This window comes from Zonotrichia albicollis, chromosome 1 (genome assembly GCF_047830755.1).
Source record: "Zonotrichia albicollis isolate bZonAlb1 chromosome 1, bZonAlb1.hap1, whole genome shotgun sequence".
Lineage (NCBI taxonomy): Eukaryota > Metazoa > Chordata > Aves > Passeriformes > Passerellidae > Zonotrichia > Zonotrichia albicollis.
In genome coordinates this window covers 119,813,009-119,829,138 of record NC_133819.1, presented here as the reverse complement: position 1 = coordinate 119,829,138, position 16,130 = coordinate 119,813,009, and the positions used below count along the sequence as shown (strand labels likewise).

Sequence of the window (16,130 nt, the reverse complement as noted above, 5' to 3'; positions counted from 1 at the left end):
GGCAGCCAGTGAACGGGACAGAGGACACCGTTTCAGGCTGTGCCCGGGGAGGTTCAGGCTGCCCTGTGGGGGTTGATCTCGTCCCCTGGCAATTAGCGAACGGGAGAAAGGACACGGCTTCAGGCTGTGCCGGGGACGTTCAGGCTGCCCTGTGTGGGTAGGTCTCATCCCTCACGCAGTTAGCGAACGGCATAAAGGACACGGCTTCAGGCTGTGCCGGGGGAGGTTCAGGTTGGACGTCAGGAGGAATTTGTTCACAAAACGGGTGATTAAACGTTGCTATGGGCTGCCCTTGGAGGCGGTGGAGTCACCATGCCCAGAGGTGTATAAGAAAGGCTGGATGTGGCACTCAGTGCCCCGGTCCAGGTGACAGGGTGGTGCTCGGCCACAGGTCGGACTCGATGGCCTCACACAGTCTTTCCAGCCTCGCGGATTCCCTCATTCTGAGGCGGTGGGGAGGGGCAGCGGCCCTGCCCTTACACCGCTGGGGCGGCGCTACCGTGTCCGCCTCGTGTGGTGCCTGCGGGGCTGCACTGGGCTCCTCCGCACCCTCGGCCGCGGCTGCAGGCGGCCTGCGGCTCCCTGAGCTGCGGCTGTCGGCTGCGGCACCGCCGGTGGCTCCTGGGCTGGCTGTGTCCCATAAAATCTTGTGGAAAGGAGGGCCGGGACCCCTGTGGAACCGGGTGGAAAGTCGGGATCGCTGTGAGGCAGAGGCGTGATAAAGGGGAGCTCAGAGTTTCTTCGGGCTGAATTGATTTAAGCATTACTTAGCGGGTGTTTTCAGCTTTAGAAACTACTGAGAACTTTACCTCAAGCACTTTAAAATAAGGTGTGAGGGTCATGTGGAGGAACGAGGAAACAAAAAACCTTTGCCTTTATGTGGACCCAAACCATCGTAAAGGATCAATATGCAGCTCCTGGTGCTTTTAGAGGATTTTCAGCCTTAACCATGCCTTGATTCGATATGAAACTAAATTTAATTTCGGTATGTCGTGGTATGGGGAATACCCATTTCGGGATTCGAGGCAGGAGATGGGCATCCTCTGTCCCTACAGCATCAGGTGTGGTTCATACTACATTGTTTTACAATACACGGTGCACTTTATTTGAGCAGTAAATCCAACTTCTCGTGGTAACCGTCTTTGGAGAAAAAAAAGAATAAATCCAAAACAAATGAAGGTGCGTGAGGAGCGTGTTTCACAAAAAAAAAAAAAAATCCAAAAACAATGGCCTGAAAAAAATCTAAAACAAATGGACAAAGCCTCGGACTACACCTCCCGGCCTGCCCCGCGTCCCTCCCAGGAACAAAGAGCTCCTGGATTGGCGGGGGCCCGCCCTCGGTAGGCGCCAATCGCGCCGCGCGGTGTGGCGCGGTGCGGGGTCAGAGCGGGCTCCGGTGGGTGGTGCAGGCGCTCTCGTTCCGGTGCTCAGCCCGCGGTTCCTGCCGAGCCTATTCCCGTGCTCCCCTCGCCGCAGGCCGCCCCGCCCCGCGGGACATGGGGGCGCGGAGCTGAGCTGCGAGTCCGCCCGGGGACGGCTTCTGCGACGGTACGGCCCTGCCGGGGAGGGGAACAGGCCGCGCCGGGAAGGGCCGTGAGGGGGCGGCGTGTGCGGCCGAGATCCCCCCTGCTGCCAGATCCATCCCGGAGCTCCTGCTGCCCGGTGCCTGTAGGGCTGGGGCTCCGCCCACCGCGGGGCCTGCGAGCGGAGTCCCGGGACCCGGTCCCCGGCGGGCTGAGGCCTCGGGCGCCTGCGGAGGGCTGGCGGCGGAGCTGTGCCCGTTCCTGGCCAGGGCCGCCCCGGCGAGAGCACAAAGCGGGGGGGGAGCGACAGACAGACAGGGCTGTGGTGCCTGGGTCAGGCTTTGGTCTCAAAGCTACGAGAGGAGACAGGAGCAGGCATCTGGGTCGCTGCTCTGCCAGGTTCCTGAATTATAGATACCTTATTATAACTTTTAAGACCGCCTATTTTTTTTTTTAATTAAAAAAACTCCGGGAAGTGGGCGACGGCGTGAGTTTTGGTGGAATTGATTGTTGCAGGTCATGTAGAAGGGTGAGGATTTCAGAGTTGTCTCCGGAGTTGGGGCTTAGGAGAGATGGAGAAAGGTCTGAGGATAACAGAATCACGTCATGGTTTGGGTTGGAAGAGCCCTGGAGGAGCATCCAGTTGTAACCCCTACCCTGGGCAGGAGCACCTTCCGCTCAAGCAGCTTGCTGAGAGCTCCATCCAAGCTGCCCTTGAACACTTTACAGAATGGCACATCCACAACTTCTGTGGGCATCCTGTTCCAATGCATCACCACCCTTACAGCAATTTATTCCAATATTTAATCCCAAGCTGCCCCTTTTCAGCTTAAAGACATTACCCCTTGTCCCATCCCTATATGCCTTTGTAAAATGTCCCTCTCCATCTTTCTTGTAGCTCCCTTCAGATCAGTGTAGCCTAATGGAATAGGTGGGGGTAAAACTTGGTTTTGTGGGTGGGTTTTTCAGAGGATTAGAAGGAAAAAGGCAAAAGGTGACCAGGAATAGGAATGATATGGTGCTTGGGACACAGACTTGGAAGTCAGAGACTTTGATTAGCATCAGCTCCACTCCTGACTTGATTTCTAAGTCTTGAATAATAAGTTCCCTTGTGTACTGTGGAAAATAGTTAATAATACTCAACAGAGCTGCTTTGGCTTTGTTTGGTGGTTTTGTTTACTGAGGTTTTGTTTTGTTTTTTTATATTAGAGTTTTTTCCTTTGGAAACACAAACTTTTATTGGTTGAGCTACTGTATCTCCCAGTTGATATCTTTTTGATTTCTGATAGTCCAGAGAAATAGTCTGGAGACTAATCATTAGCCTGTAATTTTCACTCTAGCACTCTCCTGAAGTGAGAAGCATTGACTTAGAGGTTAACAGCATTTTTCCCTGTGAAAATTTCAGAAATTATCATAATCTTAATGTATGTTTAGGTTCATTGTTTTTGATGAGTGTGATAAATTTATGTTCCTCAGGGACCAACCTTCGGTGAAGAAAAACTATTTACTGTTGGCAAATGATGTTAAAAGAATGTGATGGCTTAAAAATTGTATTTGTTCTTTATTTGGGGGACAGTGAGTGATTTAACAAATTAACAGCATGCATTCACTCCCACTTTTGTGCCTTAAGTTACTTGGCTGAGTTGGTACTGGCAATAACCAGAACTACAGCTAGGATTTAGGAGTTTCTGAGGCACAAAGAAACTTTATTTTTGCACCAAGATTTTAGCATTTTCTTTGAGCAAACTTATGCTTTTGTTGCCCGTTAAGTTGTTATTATTAAACAACTTTGCAATCTGATACTCTCACACTAACACGTGTCTCCTTTGAAATTGATCTGGTGGTTTGGACTTCGACTGCAGCAAGGCGTGACCTGCTTGCTTTTTATCGAGGGATACTTGTGAAAAGGGGAAAAAACAGCTCAAACCCAGCCTCCAAAGCCCTTTCTGCCTTTGAATGTATGGCATTGCATTAGTTATTTGATATATGGATGAAGAATAAAGCTTAATGTTCACTGTTCTTGATGCACTGTTAATATTTTGTTGACTTTTGTGGTTCATTTTTTGTAAAATTCTTTGATTGCCAAAGCTGCTCTGAAAATGCTTTGGTTCTGCACCCTTGCACAGAAGTATGTTTATGGACTTCTAGGGTGGCTTGTGAGAAGACTGCATTTATAGAAAACATTTTTCACTAAAGTAAGGAGAAAAAAACTAACACATAATACTCCCATAAAGATTGACTAGTCTGAAATGACATACAGGAAACAAATAAAAACCTTGTTATCCAAATATATCTGTTCTCTGCATAGGAAGTTTAGATTTCCAGTTTATAAATTTCAGGACCCAGATCCTTATCAATTCCATCCACCTTCCATGAATTCTGGTCCTTGGCTTTTTTTACCTTTTTCTTTAGAGCAAATAATTGCCTTTGTGCTTTTTTTTGTCTCTATTTTAATTGATGATAAATGTTGTGATAGTAGTAATAATTTTTTTTTCCCAGCAGGTATTTTGTATGAATGGTGCAGAAAAGATGAATTCTGCTATGAGTGAGGAGCCTGATGCACTGTCTGTGGTTAACCAGCTCCGAGATCTAGCAGCTGATCCGTTGAACAGACGGGCCATTGTTCAGGATCAAGGATGCCTGCCAGGTCTCATTCTCTTTTTGGACCATCCCAACCCTCAGGTTGTTCATTCAGCTTTACTAGTAAGTATTCTGGAAATAAATTTCCATGTTGGTAGGGAATTTTTCAACTTTGTTCAGCAAGTTGTTTAAACAAGCAATTTACAAATGAAACTGTTTAAACAAGTGAAAATGTGAAAAATAATGCCTGGTTTTATATTATGTTGATATTTATTACATGTGTTTTTGTTTTTTTTTTAAAGCATGTATTTCAAAAATGACAGGTTGTTCCAGGGAATTTTTTTAAAAGATAATAATTTACTTTGCATTTTTTCCCTAATACAGCTATTTCACTTTTTGTGTGGAGGGAGGTAAGGACCCTTAAATCTCTTTTTTAAGATGAAGCCATAGAGTTTGGTAAATATGGACAGTGACTTGATACTCCCTTTATAAAAATCAAAATCCAGTCATAGGATAACTTAGGTTAGAAACAGTCTGCCAAGGAAATGTAGTCCAATCCCATGCCCAGATTAGGTGCACTCAGATCACAACTCATGGTTGTGTTCACTTGATCTTCACATCTTGAAGGATGAAGATTCCATAACTTCTCTTGTACACTCTTCCAGCATTTGAACAGCCTCATGGTATTAAAAACAAACAAACCAACCCAAAACCTATCAGTATCTATACAATTTGTTCCAGCTTTTGCCTGTTTCTTCAAATTCTAAATCATAAATGCTGAAATCCTGATTTCTTACCCTGAATTGTAATATTTGCTTAAAAATTTATTTCTTGCTTAGAAATGGGAGAAACAAAAGTCAGAATTTAATTATTTTAAGAGTTGGATTGGAATTCTAAGATTTTAAGTTTCTGAAGTTTATGTGGTGCTCCTTTTTTTTTCAATTATGTCATTATTTAATTGTAAAGAATATGAAAGAGCAAAGAGCTCTGGCTTTTACATGTGTACATGGCAGGTGTACATTATTCTTTCACTGGGACCTATCTGTACCATAATTCTTTGGTTTTCATTTGTGTTGCTTTCATAGTGGATATTAGTGGACTTCTTGAAATTACTTTAGTGACTGATTTCTTTTGTGTTTGGGGAGGGGGGTCCCATAAGGAAACTTCTGTCCTGCTAATTGTTTTTTAGGTTAGCCTTGCCATGGCATTTGGCAGACTGTAGTTTTCTTCAGTAGGAGAACGTAGATTTGAGTTTACTGTTCTTGGAAATGTGTTGCATTGATTTTCTTCCCAGTGTAGTTTCCTTAGGCTGTGATCTTAAAAGGAGTTCTTGTTTGGAAGAACTGTCCCTCTGTCTTTTTCCTTCCTTTGTTATGTTGGGCTGTGTATTCTCACTGCCTGCTTGGGATTTGCAGTCTCTTGATCGTGTTACAAAAACTAGTTCTGCATAAAAGAACTGGTTTTGTCAAGAGTGATGAGCACTAGCCCAGTTTGCAGTGTGGTTCCACAGCCCCTGGCAGTACTCAAGTTGTGTTGAAGGGAAATCTCCTTGGCTGAGGAGGGGAGGCAGATGGGCTGTCCCATGGAGTGATAACCCCCAGTTAGAGTGGATTGACAATCAGGATTTAGAGACCAGGATGTGGCTGCCATGAGAAATGGATCAGTTTACTGTGGATACAAGTTCTGGTCTGCTACTCACACTCCTTGTGTTAATGAGTTCTTGAACTGCTTAGTTTCTGAAGATTTAAATGTCTTTGCTGACAACTTTTTAGCCTTCATGTTTCATATTCTTCCATTCTGAAAAGTCTTTTTGTTTTTGTAGTCATCCTGTTGGTCAAAAAGTGCTTCCATTTGAATGGGAATAGTTAAAAGTAATGATCTTCCATTAAATGTGTACCTAATAAAAGGATGTGCAGCACTGAGCTTAAATTTCTTCATGTACTGCTCAGAAATTCCTGTACTTGAAATTCTAATAATCTATAATCTGTATGAATCATAATAGTTCCATATATAACTTTTTTGATGTGTTGTAGAACTTTTCAGGGAGGGTGGTTTTTTTGTATGAAGAATTGATATATATGTTCTGTATATTTCTATTTCTGGTTTTCTCTAGTCTTGATTTCAGAAACTGTTTATTATATACTTCAAATGTTAGAATTTTTGAATGATATAAATTTTAAAAATATGAAGTAACACAGATAATACTATTTTTTCCCCTCTGAAATTTGGACTAAAATTTTTTGAAATAGGACCCTGAAGTTAAAGAACTACTTTAAAATTTCACATCAAAACCATCAAAGATGTCTTTTTATTAAGACTGGCAGCAGTGTATTTTTTGTTAAACTATGCAGGTATTCATGATGTTGACCTTACTTGATGAACTCACCTATGTGAGCCTTAAAGCTAACCCAGGTAAGTGTTTAGGTGAACAGAAGCTGAGCCAAAGTTCATATCAATAACTTCCCCTATGCTTTCAGTATACTGGATTTAATAAGTGTAAATGATCTCACTTCTTTGAAGGGATACCTTTGTATCTCCTGTGGAAGGCAGGAGGGATGGGAACTTCCTAGTGTTGAAAAGTTGGGTCAATTAAGTTGGACTCATGATTTATTTGAGCTGTGACTCAAAAAAGAGAATAGGTTTTTCTTTGTCCAGCTGAGCTGCACCCTTATTAAATTGCTGGAATAAAAATAAGAAACTTGTTGCTCTGGCAAGGATATGTTTCATAGTTCATATTCATTAATATATGTTTCATATATTAATAGCATGCAAGTTACTTGAGAGATGTCATTTAGGTATTTCCTCATAGTTGAAAAGTACAATAATAAATGGATATACAGCATTTATAAGCTGTAACTATTGATACTGGTCCTCATCAGGGAATAACAAAAATCACATCTCAGGTTCTTACCATGCCAGACAGCAGCCAGAGTTTCTTGAAAGGCAATAAAACAATCTTGAGAATTTCACCTGATATGTGCAGAGGATGACTTGGAAAAAGCAAGCCCTTTTGATAAGTCCTCTATTTCTGAGGGGATTAAGGAGCATGTTATTTTTAAAGCTGTTACTGTGCAGTGTAGCTACTACATGGCTATATATAAAGAGTTGGTGTGCTTCTAAACCTTGTGTCACAAACCCCATTTTATAAATCACTGTATTTGTGTATTGCAGGATTTTTCAAGTGCAGTTCTTGCACCTACATCAGTAAAACACCTTTGGAGTTTCCTTCTAAGATAACTTTCTCAGCACAAGCAATAGAGAGATGTCTCAAGAAAAGAAGGGACTGACATTTTAATTGGAAGAGTGTTATGTTAGGAGGATTGTGTGAATATGCAGTTACCAACTGAGGTCAACAGTGTAAAACTGTGCAAGGAGCCTACCTTGAAAGTCCAGTAAACAAAACCTTGAGCGACGAATAAGTGTAATTTCCCAGTTTAGGTCACAGTAAGCTAAGAAGCTTGCTGCTGCTGGTGTTCTTATTCCTGTTTGGAATGATGAAGTTGCAATTAGTCTTCAAAAGCTTATATATCTTTTAGAACTCCTTTAAGGACAGTAGGAACTTGGTAGTGGTGAATTTTCTATTTCTTGTACTGGGGGACCCCACAAAATTGATAGAAATTATACTGGAAGCATCATGTATAAAAATTACTTTAGATCTCAGGTCACATAAATGTTTATTGGAAGGGACTTCTGGAAGTCATTCACTTCAGTTTCCTGTTTGATTTGGGACTGTCACCAGCACTCAATCAGGTCAGTTGTAGCTTTGTCTCGTTCACTCTGCAGTTCCACTAGGTCATCTGTTCCAGTGTTGTGCTACCTTCAGAGGAGAAAAAGCTTTTTATTATACCTGATTTGAGCTTCCCAAGCTACAGATTGTGGCTGTTCCCCCTTGTCTGCTGCTGTAGAGGAAAGTTGGGCTTGACCATCTTTGTAAAGGCTTCTTGCATAGCTGTAGAGAGCTGTTAAATTGTCCCTTAGGCTCTCAGCCCTTTCTCATAGATTAGATACTCTGTGCTTTCTGTGTATTTATAAAAATAAAATATTTTTTAATGTTCATAGTAGGTGATAATTCTTTCTCTCCCTACTAGACCTGCCTCTGTGACTGTTTGCAGATGTGCACTAACAGAAAGGACTGGTGATGTGCTGGATGTGTTGCTGATCTGCTGTGCTCCTCTTGCTTTCAGGCTCTCCGCTATTTGGCCGAGTGCCGTGTCAACAGAGAAAAGATGAAAAGTGAATTGGGTATGATGCTCAGCTTACAGAATGTCATACAAAAGTAAGTAAGTTTACAGTGGAATGTTGGATCCAAACAGTGTAAACATATAGTTGTGGTACAAAGTGCAACTTGGCCTGAATTTGTATACTAAGTTTCAAATATTGCCTTCTTGGAATTATGTGGCTGCAATTAAAGATTTTCATTTTATGTTATTTTGAAGTAGTCAGACCATAGCCTACGAGAAATACTAATTTGCAGGTCGTTTGCCAAACAACAAATTTTCTTTGCCTTGTTACAAGATAACAAATTTTGTCCCTTTTCTTCAGGTTCTCTTGTAATCCTTCCTATCATTGTATAAGGTTGCCTTGCAGTATTGCAGTTAAAGAAATTGCTTGGCATCTGCCACATTTATTCTTTGAACCCCACCCTTGGGTAGGGAATTTGTTTCAGTGTATTTCTGGAGGTAAGTATCTGCAGTTCTGTGTTGAGAGAACATCTTGCAGGTGGAGTAGAAATTAATGAGGTTTATAGTGGTCTCTGATAGCTTTGTATGAGGTGTCAGATGGGTTGTGTCTCTTAAAATTTGTGATTGTTGGATTTTCTCAAGGTTTCTAACTGCTGAGTCTTGAGTACTGGAAGATCTCTGTGTACATGCACACTGGAGATGATGCACTTAATCATCAGAAATTTATGTGATTAATTAAGGTGAATCACTATTCAAAAGAAACCCCAACAGCCTCCTTCAAAGATTATTCTGTCATAGCAGCAATTAACTTTCCATCAAACTATCTGAAAGTGATTATTTTACACAGAGTTTGGTAGTGCTGTGTCGAAGCTCTGGACTTTGGAGATGTGAGGAGCTGTTCCATGGGGGTAGAGAAAAGTCATGTTGCTGCATTGAGATGCCTCAGATGATGTTTAAAACAATTATTTCGAAAAGGGTAAAACACAAGTGGAATTGTATATTAAATATTTAGGTAGAAAAGTTTTGAATATTTTAATATGTTAGTTGAACCTCTGTCACTTGTGCTATAGATGCATGAGTTTCTTTTAGGAAAAACACAAGGCTAGACTTTGCTAGTTCCTTCATCCCACAGCCCTGCCAGTTTTGGTGGTGTGTCCTATTATCATAGAATGTTAGGAGGTTGGAATGGACCCTAAGGATCATCTAGTCCCTACCCACTAGACCAGGTTGCTCAAGGCCTTATCCAACCTGGATTTGAGCACTGCCAGGGTTGGGGCATCCACAGCCTCCCTGGGCAGCCAGTGCCTAACCACCCTCACTGTAAATAGTGTCTTCCTAATATCTAACCTCTTCCAATTTGTAACTATTGCTGCAGCTCCTGGTGAAGAGTCCCTCTCTGGCTTCCCAGTAGGCCCTGTCAAAAACTGTAAGGTTACAATGAGGTTTCCCCCCACAGCCCCAACTTCTTCACCCTGGCTTTGTAAGGGAGGTGCTCCAGTCCTCTTGCCAACTTTGTGGCACTCCTCTGGATTTGCTCCATCTCTGTCCTTATGTTGAGGACACTGGAACTGTGCTCAGTAGTTTGAGTGGGGTCTCATGAAAGCAGAGTTGTGGGGGGAATCACCTCCTTCAACCTGCTGGCCACACTGCTTTTGGTGCTGCCCAGGATTCGGGGTTATTGTTGTATTTCCCTCTGTCTGACACTCCTTGTCTAGATGTGTGAACCTGAAGGAGGAGAAATTATGATTTGTACTCAAGTTCTGTGTGATCTAGGAAATATTACTACTGTTTATCTTTAAGTACTTCAATAATTGTGCTAAAGCTGAAGATGATAGGCTATTGGAATGGAATTCAGCATTATTCCTGAGTATCACCTTGTGATTCACCACTTATGCAAAACACAAGGATTTAAAATGTGTCTTAAAAAGAAAAGTGAACAAAGTTACTAAAATTTAGAAGAGATGTGTCAATTTTTTAAAAATAATGTGAAAATCATAACTTTTGAAATGATAGGTGGTCCAATATGATGTATGGAGAGAAAAATGGAATTAAGTCTTAAGATATTCACCTTTTCTAAGGATAAGCATAATTAAGTGAACTATACAGAAGTCTTTGCTACTTTTATAATAACAATAAGACCTGAAACATTTAGGTAATAACAGAAGCATGTGTTTCAAACGAACTTACTTTTAGTATGAATTACATGTCTATTTGGAGTGCAGAGACATTCTGTAAAAGTTGAGAGGGGAATGGCAGTTCATTATCAGTCTCTGTAGCTTGCAAATATTACTTGGGAAACATTGAAGAGATTGCCATAAAATTCTTTAACAACATTTTTTTCTAGGTTTCAGTTTCAGGGGCCAAAAGAGCGAAGTTCAGATATGTGCAGAAAATGAGAGATAAGTCAATGAAAACTGGAAATCTTGTAGGTGTTTTTTTTTTTTTTTCTAGAAAGCTCTTTGGCAACAGTAAGAACATACGTTGGATTTGTGTGCTTGTAACATTTGGAAAGTGTGATATCATGAAAATTTAAATACATAGCATCTTCAACCACAAGACTTTGTCATGTGCTTCTCAGGATTTTAGGTTTTAATGTTGACAGGAAATGCTGAAGTTGAGTTTTGTACTGCCTGCATAAATATGGGGATAGATGGAAGAAAAATGCTGAGAAGATAAATGTAGACTCCTTTTTATCACAATAAGGTTTTGGGGTTTTTTGTTAGAAAGTGTGTAGGGCAGAAAACAAGGCCTCTGCTGTCTTTGATTTGCTTTACAAAATGCAGGTTCTCGCTTTTAATTGATTTCAGTTTACCAGAAGATGATGTAGTCTGTTGAACTGAAACTAGACGTTAATGGATGCTTTGGTCAAAATTACTTCATGCTCTTCTGTTCCCATGTACTTTCCAAAATCTGTGTATTTAACTCATTGTTCTATCTAAAATATTTTTTTTATTATTTTCAGAATATAATTTGGGATTCAATTTTTTTTGTAATGTGGTACAAAAATGCAAATAAATGATACAAAAAAGATAGGAACTTCTGTCAGAATTCTGGTTTTCCTGTTTTTGTTTCTTTCTTTCAAGTGAGACAGAACCCAGCATCTTTTGGACCAGAAGTTGTAGTCACTGCTTTTAGCTCCTGACAGATGACGCACATCCTGTCATCTGAATAGTTCCTTTTCAGCAAGGATTTTTCAACTCTCGCTGTCCATTTTCTCAGTTAACTAAATAATATTCAGTGGCTTTCCCTATTCAGTGCTGATTTATGACAAACTGTATTCTGCCACTGATAAAGCTGTGCTGTGTCTTCTCAAGCAATGAAATGGAGTGCAGGCAAATCATAAACTGAATAATTGTCATGTTTCAAACTTAAGTTTGTGTTCAGCAGTGCTGAACTGATGCTGTGCTAGGAAGTGGAGGTGTTTTAGCATTCCAGTTCTCTTCTGCTGAAAGAGATCAGCAAATCTCTGATCCTGAAATTTGAGGGCTTTTCTCATCATGTGTCTTTTTATAAGCCTTGAAGGTTTCTGTGTTAGAGACCTCAAGTTCAGATATGGAATTTTTTCTCATAGCCTGAGTGCAGCTAACAAGTCTAACAGATCTTTAGATGGTCCATGCCATCAGCTGGAAAGTGTTGGAATTGGTTTTCTGCTGTTGGCATCTTTTAGTAGTACATGGGAGCCTTAGGCACAAGCCCTAACCCTTCCATCAAAATAGTACAACAACATAGAAAAAGGCTCTGCCACTTAATTAAACTATCATGATGGCAAAATACTGTTTCTTTCATGAACACTACTGAGAATGAGAGCTGAAATTGTGTGCTACCTGTTTATCCAACCATAGAATCATAGAATGGTCTGGGTTGGAAGGGACCTTAAAGATCATGTAGTTCTGACCTCCTGCCTTGGGCAGGGACACCTTCCACTCATCCAGGTTGCTCAGAGCTCCATCCAAGCTGCCCTTGAGCACTTCTAGGGATGGGGCATCCACAGCTCCTCTGGGCAGCCTGTGCCAGTGCCTCCCCACCCTCACAGTGAAGGATTTCTCCTGTGCTGGGGACCTCAGTGGTAAGTGGTAAATTGCACTGCATCATGATCAGGAAATATTTGGGACATCTGAGTTTGACAGTTTTTGAAGTACCTTCATGTCTCTTTCCATGGCTTATCAGTCCTCTGGTATTATCTCATCAACTTTTTGCTGTTTTGCTCATTTTAAGTGTTAAAGCTTAGCTGTGAAAATCATGTTGCTGCTCAAAACTGATGTCTGGCTGACTCTTTAGTTGTAGTACACTTAAGGAACAAAGAATAGGTTTCAGGTTCCCTGTGACTGATTTTCAAGGCATATGAACACTAGATTTTGCTAACTGAAGAGTAACAAAATTTAAGTGTAGATCCTGGAAGCTACAGGAGGATGTCAGCTCTGAGGAGTACAGAATGAAAATTTGATGGCAGCTAGATATTTTTATGTTTTAAGATTTGTTTTCTGACTGAACTTTATTTGGAACACATGACTTTTTAAGCTTCTTCATGTGAAAGACTTTATATGCTTTCATATTTTCTAGGACATATGAAGAGCTGTTTCAGCTTTCATGGAATACTTCAAAACATTTTTCAAGTATAAAAATTTCTGGTTCCCTGTTCTTTACTTGCTGCTTTTTTCTTTAGCAAGGGAGATTTTTTTCTTTTGTTCACCTACATCTGTTTATTTTTAAGTGAAACTTGAGACATAGCAGACCTTTAAAATATCTACCTGGAGGTTTCCAAATTTCTCTTATTTTCTTTTTATGGCTGATATTACAAAAATGTTGCAGTTCTTTGTCATGTGTCCATGCAGAAGTGTTTGCATAAATAGGTAAAAAAAGAGAGAAGAGATTGAAGCTCTTTGAATACTGGTATTTCACTGTATTCCAGCAGTCATCAGCAGTAATTTAATATTGAAAACTGGTTTAGTTGCTGGCTTTATGAATTGTGTAGAGGACTTAATGTGTCCATATGGACTTTCTAAAATGTTATTAGCAGCTTCTAGAATTAAAATTAATTAGGATTTATTGCCTGCAAGGAAATACATTAATTTGTGTTCAGAGTGAAAGTGTCTTTTGATGGACAATAAAGGTCAAAGTTCATAATTTTTCATAATCTTTATGAGCAGCATAATGGTACTGCTTCAGTATAACTAATATGTATTTTAAAAAAAACACTGATGAAGAGTCAATGCACTAAATAGCTCTTATTATGGAACGGCAAATTACTGAGAGTAAAATTCCAATTACTTAGCTAAAAGAGCTTTTCAAGATAGTCTTCCTTTGCCAGGTTGTCAGATTTAACAAGCTGAACTAAATCCAGTGCATTAATCAGCTCTTCCAATTTATTACTTGCCTAAGAAGATTAGGGCAATTAATATGTGTTTAATTAGAGTCCCTTGCAGATCTGGTAAAATACATGCAGTCTATAATTGCTGACTTCTTACTCAATTTTAATTTTCGGTAGTCTTAATTACCTGCACTTTTTGAAAATTTAATTATTCATTGAAACCGGCAAAGTTTGAATTTATGATATCTGACAAAGAAAAAAGGCAAAAGCCAAGTATTTCAGATAGTATTTGTTGAAATTAAAATAGTAGGGATGTTGCATCACAACAATTGTATAATTTTTTTGTTGTGTGGCATAATATTTTTTCTTCTTTGTGAGAGGATGGATGGTTGGAGAAAGGGCAAAGGCCATATATTAATTAGGAGGTAGGCAAACTATGTATTTAAAGGGATATCTGATGATTAAAGGGAAGTTGCCATATAGCTTCAAGATAATTCTTTATGAGAAATTACAGTTAAAAACCTCTAAATTTCTTACATTTAATGCATTGATGTTATTAAGTGGAATGCTTAAATTCTGATCTGCAAAGGAGAAGGAAACAGCTTTTTATAGACTGTAGAGATTTTATGTTTCTCTGCCTGAATCACTTAGTAATGCTGTTTTTGTAATCCTTGGCATGCGGGGTTTCTTTAACACGTCAAAGTTGAGAAACAGTTGAGATTGGCTAATGGGAAGCATGATTCTGTTGCATGATTATTTTTGCACTCTGCAGTACTTGTGATTCGGCACTGAGAAGTTGTGTTTTTGGAGAAAAATATGATTATCCTAGGCCTTGGATTTTTCTGTGAGCAGTAGGTTCCAAAAACTTTGGTTTTAGTTACTGTTTCCAAATTGTGCTGTATCACCTGTAGGAAGAATAATACACACATCTGTCTGTTCCATGTTAACTTTCCTGGGCTTTCCTTTCCAGTTCTTTTTCCCAATACAGTGACACCCTTGGTTGCTGGTGCATCTCTGGGCTGTGGGACTCCAGTGAATTTCTTGCTGGAGCAATGTGTTTGTTAATAATAGAAGGTCACAGCAGGATGACGCCTGCAGGCTGCTCTGTTCACATTGTTAAGCAAAGTAGCTTAATATCCCCCTCTCCCTAGATCACCCTGAGTTTCTTTAAAGAATGTTTTTATTGTATATTTTCTAAATGGTGCAAGTTTTGGAAATAGATTGTTTCTTGAAGTTACTTTCGAAAAAGCATTCTCTGCCCCCTTTCCCCCAAAACAAAGCTGATGAAATATTGCAAAAATGAAATATTACAAAATGTGGGAGACATCAGTATGTCCTCTTTAAAAATACCATGTTATTTGTTCTAAATAACTGAAGGCTCCTTTTGTCTATCAAATCTTCTTGATATTTGAATGAGATTGTATCCTGGGGAGAGGGTTTAATGTAGTGAGCTACCTCAGTTAGTTAGGAGTGTTCTCAGTACGAGTTCTGCTCTTTTTGTTTGTGGTGAAATAATAAACAAAAAAACAACTAATAACTTTGGTTCAGCAGTCTTTGTTTCCTCTAGTGTATTTCAGTGTTAGTAACCATATAGAAGGTTATGATCTCCATGTAGAGATGCTGGCACAGGGACAAATGATGACAAATAAAACACAAAAAGCATTAGTTAAAATCCTACTGTTGCAATACTGGTATTAACCTAGAACTTTAGTCATAATGTAAGTAGGCTTTCTGGTAGAATTTTATGGCTGCTGTGAGGTAAGGAAATAAGGTTTAAAGTCTTGTAAAGATGGATGTAATTTGTAAGACTAGTGGAAGACTGGATCATCAGCAATTCAAATGTAGCTAGCAATTTAGGTGTTGAAATACTACTGTGAGTTTATATTTGCATGGGTTAAAAGAAGTTAGCAGTCATGTAAATAACTGTTCTAAAGGTTTGTTTTGAGAGGTGCAACTTAGGATAAGCTTCTTGTTCGTGTATAGATTGATCACAAAAAAATACAAAAGCATGACCTAATAGAGGGGTGCTTTCTGTGCCCTTACAAGTTGTGCTTTTCATGTTAGTGGGGGATTTTTAAAATTTTTTTGTTTGTCTCAGGACCTCTCTGCAGTCAGAGACATTACACAGTCATCATTTCTGCTTTTATGCAACTTGCTTAGTGAGCTAAGTACTGTACTGTACTCAACAGTACTTAGCTCACTAAGCAAGATCATGCAATGATCAGTACTGTTTCTGTACTTAAAAGTTTAGGCGTTTGTAAATCTCTAGTTTGGGATTTAGTGTTTTCTATTTCTTTCATTCTGTCATGTGGGTGTAATTCCTATTACAGTATTTCTGACTGCAATCAGAAATGCCGCGTCGTTCTGCTCTTTGTTCTCCAAGCCATTGCTTTTACCTCACACTGTTCCACTTGTTGTCTGGCACTTCTATCAGGACTGTTGGTTGGGCAGCTTTACACTGCCTGATGTGATCTCACTGTGATCCAGGTGCTGTGCTTCCATGGACTTTCAGAGTACCACTTCAGTACATACTGGCTC

General features: G+C 40.0%; 1 protein-coding gene across 2 annotated transcripts in view; it reads left to right on the top strand.

The window, feature by feature from the left end:
* Window positions 1-1,376: 1,376 nt before the first annotated feature.
* Window positions 1,377-16,130, top strand: part of ARMC1 (armadillo repeat containing 1) — a 34,596-nt gene continuing 19,842 nt past the window's right edge. Inside the window, exons 1-3 of one of the 2 annotated variants that reach the window (XM_074551737.1) lie at window positions 1,377-1,548; window positions 4,023-4,226; window positions 8,288-8,379. In XM_074551737.1, coding sequence (XP_074407838.1) covers window positions 4,035-4,226; window positions 8,288-8,379 — 284 coding nt within the window. In that variant the 5' untranslated portion in view covers window positions 1,377-1,548; window positions 4,023-4,034. The remainder of the gene's footprint in view (window positions 1,549-4,022; window positions 4,227-8,287; window positions 8,380-16,130) is intronic. The other variant, XM_074551735.1, reaches the window with a different exon arrangement.